Below are 9,823 nucleotides of genomic sequence, written 5' to 3' on the forward strand. Positions count from 1 at the left end.
TGCGCGTGAAGTTGCACTTGTAGGGTGGTGCGCGTGGAACAAAAAAAATAGCTAGGGACAGCGCAGATCTAGCCTAGAACTAAAAGCTGGGGGCTATAATGATAATGGTGGCTTGATTCACGAGGCCTCGAGCCCAGCGCTCTATGGAGATAGTGGGGGGTGGCCACCGCCCAATTGCCCGGATTTCCTCCGCCGTACTTTTTGTCCCCGATCTCTCCACTCGTCAGACAACACACTGTGCTGTTATATATACGTGTGTGTTTTTGTATATATATTTTTGTCCAAAATTGTTTGTAAAAAAAAATTACACATTAAATTTTTTGAAATTAAAATTATTAAGATTTTCATAATTGATTTTTAACAAGATTTTTTAAAAAATAAAATTATTCTGTAATGCGAAAATAAGAGGCTATCTTGGGATTTTTTTAAAAAATCAGCTTGATACTAATTTGTCTATATTAGGTCGGAGTTTAGAAATATTTTTCCATAACTTAGTTTATCATGGAAAAAAAGATTAGGTATTTATTCGTGAGATATATCGACACTATTCATATTTAGTATAAAAATTAATTTTTATAAACATCTCCTACAACCTTTTTTATGATTCCACAATCAAAAATTAATTTAATATTTATAATTATTTTGTAATAACTAATTTTTGTATCAGCTAGTTTTGAGAAGTTGAAAGTGGATTATCTGAAACATTAAATTACATAATTTGAGAAAAATCATTAGATGGTTTGAGAAATTTAAAACTAAACAATAAAACATAGGAAAAAAAAAAAAACAAATCTACAATTGATATTTGTTGAAATTTGATGAGATTTGATATAACTAAGTTAAATCCTAGCAAAAAATAAAAAAGATTTCAAGATATTTGAGTTATATGGACAAATATGCTTTTCAAAACTTATATAATATGGTTTCAAAAATTTTGGAATCAATTAAAAATTATCCATGTATTTTAAAAATTACGTACATATTTTTATTTTTCTTCTGGACCTGGATTATTTTTTAATACTAAAAAGATAATTAATTAAAACTTGGCAATTTTATCTCAATTTTCTTTTGATGGACTTTTCATAACTAAAAATTACCTAATTTTTTCTTATGCCTCTAAATTTTTCTTGTATATGATATTTAAATTATATGCGAGTATTGAATTTTATTACTTAAGAAGGGATTTTTAAAAATAAGTTAAACAAAATCATAAAATATCATAATTTTAACTATCTAATCCAGTTTCAAATAACATTTTCCAAGCACCAAAATAAAATTCCAAATATGTGGATTTAAAATCCAATTCCAAGTCCAAATTCATTTTTAATTCCTCCAAATATTGTCTTCATTATTTATAATTTTTGTAAAAGAATTACTTAAAATGTACATTTAGCTGTATCAAAAAATAATGGACATTTAGCTTTATTTTGTAACTGAATTTAGCTTAATTGTTTAAAAAAATTTTAACTCAAATATTTAGTAATCAGTTTTGTGTTTTTGTCTTTTTTTTTTTGTTTTTTTATATAAAAATGAGCTAGATTTGACGATCAATTAAAAGTTTTTTTGACTTGTTTTCATAATAATTTACGTGACTAAAGACAACCACATTGGTAACATTATAACAATTAAAATGATGAAAGAATGTTAATGCTTTAGTTAATTATAATTATATTAGTATTAATTTTTTTATATCTGTTTATTGAAAGTTTCATTCAAGACAAAATTTTTGCGAAAGTATGTGTTAAATGTTTGAATATGAAATCAATTCAAACTCAAATAAATAAGTATTTCAGTTTTATGTCATAAAAACAACTTTAAATTAACTATAAAATTAAAAAGAATTTTTATTTGTATTTTATTTATTATTTTTTGCACTAAAATTTATTAATAATTTTTGCACAACGTTGTTTAGTATTTTGAGTTATGGGATTTAATCCCCTTATATATACAACAAATTGTAATTTTTAGTATTTTGCATCGTTAATAATATCTTTATCTTTCTTTAAAAACAAAATTAATGTATGTCAATATTATTTAAAATATATTCATAAAGGGTGGTTAGTTTTTAAGAATAATTTGATAATTATTATAATTAATAATACAAAGGAAAGGGAAGGGGTAGTAGATTAATATCAATAATATATATGTATAATAATACATCAATCTCTCATAATAATTACTTTTGGTCAATTTAATATGCGGATAAAAATACTCATGTTTTCATTCGATAAACATTATTATAAAAATTCACTTTTGTAAATTCTAAAAATAATTATACTTTATTAATCAAAATTAATGAGGTAAATATTTTTTGCAAAAATTAATTATATTAAAAATCTAGGTACATGAAAATATGTAATATACATGATTAGAAGGCCCATTGTCATCCCTACTTATATATTGTTCTCCAAAATTTCTATGGACGGCTGAGAGAAATATAGGCTGGGCCTCATTTAATGAATTTGTTGGGTGCAATAATTGTCCCTGCTTGGTAGAGCGATCGAACCGTGGTGCTTGAGCTGCTGTGCGGTTTAAAAGATTTGAGTTGCACCATTACCACTAGCTATAGCGTCCTACAATTGATATCAGAGCCAAGGTCACGGGTTCGATTCCCATTGATTGCAATGAGTGCAATTATTGGGAGGGAGATTGTTGGGTGCAATAATTGTCCCTGCTTGGTAGAGCGATCGAACCGTGGTGTTTGAGCTGCTGTGCGGTTTAAAAGATTTGAATTGCACCATTACCACTAGTTATAGCTTTTGGTAAAGCGGTAAGCACTCGGTCCTACAGAATTTGATAATATAAATATTGGATAGTTCTCTAATTCTTTTTGTTTTCTAGTTTAACTTTGGCTGAAGCCTATGCCCATCATCCCTTTGTGGATACTTAATGCCCTTGTTATTATTAGTTTTTTTTTTTAAAAAAAATCAATTTATTGAAATGAATATTGGAAGAACATGAATAATAAAATCCGGGGACGAAGCCAAGAATTGGGACTAGCATAACAATGAGCTACTCGACCTAGCTCGTGAGCAACTGCATTTGCTTGTCGCCGAATAGACTTGACCTAAAACATCGGCTCTTGTTGTAGAATTTGATGGGATGATCGAATGAGGCTGCCAAATTCAGAGATATATGGTCTGCTTTCCAGAACATTATCACTCACAACCTTAGCATCAACTTCAAGCTCCACATGATGCAGGTCAAGATAACACATGTTGGTTAATATAGAGAAAAACAATATGCAATAGGGAATAAAGAAGTAGTGTAGGGAAAAACTCGGGTTTGAGGCGTATTAGGAATACTTTCCTTTAAGGTTTTATTTGCTCTCACTTCTCAAAGTTTGCTAATGAGTGTTGGCTGCAAATTACCCCAAGATACAACAATCCCTTCAATACAATAACGTAGCAATCATGTTGTATTGGAGAACAGTCCTGCACGCTACAAACTCTCCATTATCACCCTTCAAAACTATGCCAATTCCAAAGATTTCCTGTCATTAAACACAGCTGCGTCCACATTGCACTTGTAAAAAATGACAGCCATTTTATGCCAAAATTACAACCCTTGTTATTATTAGTTCATGACTAAGCGAACTGGGCATTGTCTGAAAATAAGCGAAATTATAATATTATTTTTCTTGTTTCTTTGACTAAAAAATTATACAGATAATTTAATAAGAATTAATAATGATGAAATTTTAAAAAGATGTTAGATGAAAAAGGGACAGTGAGGTTAGAGGAAAAAATGTGATAACTTAGTAATTTGAATCTTAACTTAAAGAAGATGTGTTTATATTTTGGGATAAAATGAGAATAAATTTTTATGTGTGATTTTGACATACCAAAAGAGTTATTATGATTTATGCAACTATTATATAAAAGTATAGATTATTATTATTATTATTATTATTATTTAAAAATATATTGGTATACGAATTGATAAATCGACAAATTGATACACAAACTATTATAAATATCTTAATTGATACATGATTCTTTTACTCTGGATCTAAATTAATTTTGAAGTCCATTTATTCTTCTTAAATTCAATTTGGAACAATTTTTATTTCATAGTTCTTTTATTGATTATTTTTTTAAAAAGATTATAGTATAATAAATAAATAGCACACTATTTATATTAAAATTATTGAATATCTAAACTAATATCTATGAATTTTTTTTACTAAACTCTCTTGAGTTATGAGATGTGGAGAAATGCCCAAAGATAAGAGGTTGGGTTTGTTAGATAGACCAGTTGTGTCAAATAGTTTCTTAGTTAGTCTCACAAAATGTCGGGTTGCAGGTTAGTATGTCTCAACCCACCAAATATAATTAAAAATTATCTGGATCGTCCGATCCATCCCACCAAGTAGGCGAGTCGGGTTAACAATTTCCAACATGTCCAAATGTTGAGCCGACTAACAAAAGCCTTTAAAATCGTGAACAAATATTTATTTATATATATATATTTTCTCTACTATCTTTTTACCACTAATTCGACCATAGTTAATTTTAAATATATAATTTAAACCCACATCTTCATTTTCATTATAAAGCCGCGAAAATGAAGTGTGTGCAAGTGGAGAAATGCAAATGAAGCTGAGCTCTAAATTCCAGATTTAAAACTAACTAGGGTTGAGTTGGTGGTTCGGAAAAAGGAAAAGAAAAAAATTGCATAAATGACTATTTATTAAATTAGGAACGATAGAGCTAAAAGATTTTGTATCATTATTTATTTTTTAAGTATTTTATTATTTTTATAATTATAATATGATTATCATTTAAATATAATCAAATCAAATTATAATAAATATAATCAAATCAAATTAAAATATATAATAATTTAAGATTTTTATAACTGACAAAAACTTACTATGAGACGATCTCACCGATCGTATTTTGTGAGACGAATATCTTGTTGGGTCATCCATGAAAAAATATCAATTTTTATGCTTACTTTTTACTGTGAATATCGGTAGGGTTGACCCGTCTCACAGATAAAGATTCGTGAGACCGTCTCATAAGAGACCTACTTTTTTTATAATTATGATATCAACTCTATTTTAATATAGATTAAATTATATATACAAAATTATACAATTACGTAATAGATATAAATAATCACTAAGTATATATATGTTTTTCTATTTATTTATTAAAAAGGTTATTTTCACCAAATGAAATATGACAAAATATTCCAAACATTTACATGTCAACTCCATTTTAGAAAATGAAGTATCGAAAACCCTTCTTACTACTCAATTTCGTTTTCGGTCCTCTTTTATTCCCAAGAAATTCGGATTCGATTACATCTGCTGAGTTTGATCGAAATCCGACTTCACTAGTCTTGTAAGGAACTAATTGACCGTTATTAGGAGTGGAATATCATGGCAATAGCAGCGCCTGAGCAGCTGAATGTAAGTGAAGTTCCGGCTTGGGGTTCCAGAAGTGTTGACTGCTTCGAGAAATTGGAGCAGATTGGTGAAGGAACTTATGGGTATACTCATCTATTCTCTCCTTTTACAATCGCAATTGTAGTGATTTCTCTGGGTACTAGTATTGACATCTTTGCAAGCCACCGATTGTACCAGAGCCGAGTAAACGATTAATTTCATAATTTCATTGTATGTAATACTCTTTTTATTGTATTTTTCCTGTCAAAGCTTCAATCTTTATCGTGAGGTTTTGGGCTTTTGGCTTTTGAAGTACATAAATTCTCACTTTTCCTTGTTAAAATGTGAAAAGGAACTAGCTTGCACAATCCTTTTCTTGGATCCGATGTTTTATGAACTTTTCCTTATGTTGTTCTTTTATTTAAACCGAGTTAATTTTTACTTGCAGACAAGTTTACATGGCAAAAGAAATTGAAACTGGGGAAATTGTTGCTTTAAAGAAAATTCGAATGGACAATGAAAGAGAAGGGGTATAATCTTTAATTTTAGTCTGTTGACACTTGCTGTTGCTGGTTCTACACTAGCAATAAAAGGTCACCCCCATTACCGACGGTTCTTTTTATGGCTTTTGATTTTAAATCATCTGTGGATACAGTTTCCCATAACGGCGATTCGTGAAATTAAAATATTGAAGAAGCTTCACCATGAAAATGTTATTAAGTTGAAAGAGATTGTAACATCTGCTGGTAATCTTTCAAGTTTGTGATAGCTTTAATTTAAATTCTCTATCCATTGAATTTAGATTATGTCATCTGAACTTTGTAACTGTTTTATAGGTCCTGAGAAGGATGAGCTAGGGGCATCAGGTAAATTGTTGATTTTCTTTGTACTTGATGTTTATGCCTTCTGTTGATATGCATGCTCACAGCATCAAATCAACAATATTGTTCGTCCATAATATAGTAACAATAATAATTTGATATCTGAAGACGTTGATTAGGCTGTGCAACAAATTTAAGGTAGATAGTTTCACACTCTTTGCATTTCGATTGCCGCTACAGATGGTAACAAGTACAAAGGTGGAATTTACATGGTCTTTGAGTACATGGACCATGATTTGACTGGTCTTGCTGATCGTCCTGGGATGAGATTTTCAGTTCCACAAATTAAGGTAGCATAGAGCGTCGTAGTATGCAAGACCATTTAATTTAGTCGCATATCAGGTGCTTCTGATGGAATTTGGAAAAGAAGAGTGACAATCAAAATATTGATTTGCATTTTGCTCTCCTTTTAGTGCTACATGCGACAGCTTTTGACAGGGCTTCACTACTGTCATGTAAATCAAGTGCTTCACCGTGATATTAAAGGTTCTATTCAAAATAAGTACTTAGCTTAAATTTCTTTCGTCATCTACGGTGCTGAAATTAGGTGTCTTTTATCTTGATTTGCAGGTTCAAATCTTCTGATAGACAACGAAGGGAACTTGAAGCTGGCAGATTTTGGTCTAGCTCGGTCATTTTCAAGTGATCAGAATGCCAATCTTACAAATCGTGTCATTACATTGTGGTATAGGTAAGCTTTGTGGATGCCTGCCTCCATGTAGTGTCCAAACCTGGTTACTTTTTGAATCGTTTGATCTGACCTTGCTGGTGATCTCGACGACATATTTTAGGCCTCCGGAGTTGCTACTTGGAACGACTAAGTATGGGCCTGCTGTTGATATGTGGTCGGTTGGTTGCATTTTCGCTGAACTTTTAAATGGAAAACCAATATTTCCTGGGAAGGATGAGGTTGGTCACTTCCACTGTTAGTTGAATCTCTAAAAATTTGTTGCGAATATGTCTTTTAGTATAACTAAGCCCTGGAAAATCCCAGACTTCGTAAAACAATGTGCCACTCCCTTTGAGATACATAGTATTTAGAATCAACTTAATACAAATAGCGCTAGGGGATAGCAACAAGTGAAAACTCCCTCAGTTCATAAATATAGAGGTCAAGTTTGCACCAAACCACCAAGTCATTTTGTTTGTTTTTCTCCAGAATTTATAGCTGCTGCTTTTTTTTGGGCAGGTGGGTATGGCTGGTATAACAAGATGAAAATACCAACAATAATCAGACGTTTTAGATACAAAAAATGTGCATGTTTTATAAGTGGGGCTATTGTTTGAGAAATTAGATATTTGTTTCTGGATAAGTGTGCATCATTAGAAGGTTAGTTACAACCTTATTTTAATGAAGAGATCCCCTCGGAATTAAATTGCCAAAATAGTTTTATTGAATGTATTATTTTTCAACATTCTTTGGGGTTTGCCGATGATGCTGAAGGGCACTTTCAGTTCCCTAATTACAGGAACAGCTACAACAGGATGAATTTAACACTCGCGAACATGTCATAAAAACTAGAACCTCCTCAATTCTTCCTCTGCATATTTTGTAATGTTTATATTTAATATCAAGTATTTGTTACTGTCTACTGTATTTGTCGTGGTTTACTCTTGAAGCCAGAGCAATTAAATAAAATCTTTGACATCTGCGGTACTCCTAACGAGGAAATTTGGCCTGGAGTCACAAAGATTCCATGGTACAACAACTTCAAGCCAACAAAGCTTGTGAAGAGACGTCTTAGAGAGCATTTCAAGCAGTACGTGATAAATTTTGTTGTCCATTGAGGTTTTCTTTCAATTTTTCCATTTGAGTCTGAATTATGAATTATTGATCTTCTAGCTTTGATCGGCATGCTTTGGATTTACTTGATCGGATGCTTACTCTCGACCCATCTCAGGTATATCACCTTCATTTTTTTGAAATATTGTTCATACACCATTCTGTCTTGATACTTGTCTTGTATGAGCACTCTCACATAAGCATGCTTCAAGAGATCAGAGTGCTCATGTTTTTGCCCAACTGATGTAACTATGTATGCAGAGAATATCAGCAAAGGATGCTCTTGATGCTGAGTATTTCTGGACAGACCCCTTGCCCTGTGATCCTAAGAGGTTCCCATCTGTCAACATGTCATTTATCCACTCTTATCTGTTTTGATCTGCACCTTTATTGTCACAATACCTTTATTAAAACTAAATCATGTCATCAGCTTGCCCAAATACGAATCTTCACACGAGTTCCAGACAAAGAAAAAGCGCCAGCAGCAGCGTCAACATGAAGAAAATTCCAAGCGACAGAAACTACAGCATCAGCAGCAGTACCCTCGCCTTCCACCAATCCAACAGTCTGGTCATGGACACCCTCAGATGCGCCCAGGTCCGAATCCTCCATCGCATACCTCCCAAACTCAGGTAGCCGGGGCACCTAACCATCATCATGGGAAGTCACGTGTACCTTCAGCTGGGCCACGGAGATATCCACCCAACAACGGAAATCCTTCTGGAGGATATAATCAATCGAATCGTGGCCAAGGCGGCAGTGGTTACAACAATGGTTCATATCCACCTCAAGGTCGTGCTCCTCCATATGGGCCTAGTGGCATGGGCCCTAGAGGAGCTGGAGGTAGCAGCTATAGTTCTGGAGGGCCTAATTACCCTCATGGTAGTAGTCAGTATGGTGCTTCTGGAGCTGGTCGTGGCTCGAATATGATATCTGGGAGTCGCAATCAACAGTATAACTGGCAGCAGCAATGAACTCTACTAGTCTGCTTTGTTATGAAACACAAAGGTAGTATCATTGCATCCCCTTTGCGTTTATACTGGAAAATTTCACGATTAGACTGCGCTAGTTTGGCTGTTGTGTATTTGTCTAATACATTGTACTGTTGCGCTGCCTGGAAGGAGTGTTTTGCTGATGCACAGACATACATATGTAAGACGCTATTTATTGTATGATGTAAAATTACAAATTATTGTTGTATTGTGGCAAATTTAATGGTTTTACCCTACAACTTTGTGTATTTTCTTTTTGAAGCATTCTGAAGAATTCACAGATTTGTTTTCTCATATTCCAAATGAAACCAAACATTATTTATTGTCCTATATATGTTCATTATTTTCCTCAAAAATATATTACCATACTGGTTCACATAATCTCGCGTGGACATTATTCGCAATCTGACTAGTTCTGTTGGTGCTGTGAAATGGCTTTTTTCCTATTAGAACAAAGGCATAACTACGCGTCAAAATGTTAACTTGTTACCCTCTTTGAACAAAGTCGTAGTTGCACTCTTGTAAATCAGTTTAATATTCAATAACTGCTAATATTTTATTCACAATAATAAATTAGTTAGCTGTAATAAGTAATTATCCATTTTATTGCGAGCATAGATCATCCACAATAAATTTCATACAAGGCTAATATTAATGTACGATAAAGTTCTCTATCCACGATGCCGGTACTGGTATTCATGCATGGATAAAAAGGTGGAGTTAAAGCTATCCTAAGGTATTATTTTAAAAGTTGACGTGTTGTCACATTAGT

At 32.4% G+C, this 9,823-nt stretch overlaps 1 protein-coding gene across 1 annotated transcript; it reads left to right on the top strand.

Moving 5' to 3' along the window:
* The first annotated feature begins 5,209 nt into the window (after positions 1 to 5,209).
* LOC142547721 (cyclin-dependent kinase C-1-like) lies at positions 5,210 to 9,290 on the top strand. Its single transcript, XM_075656141.1, has 12 exons — positions 5,210 to 5,499; positions 5,844 to 5,925; positions 6,051 to 6,141; positions 6,232 to 6,261; positions 6,457 to 6,566; positions 6,690 to 6,762; positions 6,847 to 6,967; positions 7,068 to 7,185; positions 7,897 to 8,036; positions 8,120 to 8,177; positions 8,321 to 8,391; positions 8,490 to 9,290. The coding sequence occupies exons 1-12, from the start codon at positions 5,390 to 5,392 to the stop codon at positions 9,031 to 9,033; spliced, it is 1,548 nt and encodes a 515-aa protein (XP_075512256.1). The 5' UTR covers positions 5,210 to 5,389; the 3' UTR covers positions 9,034 to 9,290.
* The last annotated feature ends 533 nt before the right edge of the window (positions 9,291 to 9,823 follow it).

Source organism: Primulina tabacum, chromosome 1 (genome assembly GCF_025594145.1).
Source record: "Primulina tabacum isolate GXHZ01 chromosome 1, ASM2559414v2, whole genome shotgun sequence".
NCBI lineage: Eukaryota > Viridiplantae > Streptophyta > Magnoliopsida > Lamiales > Gesneriaceae > Primulina > Primulina tabacum.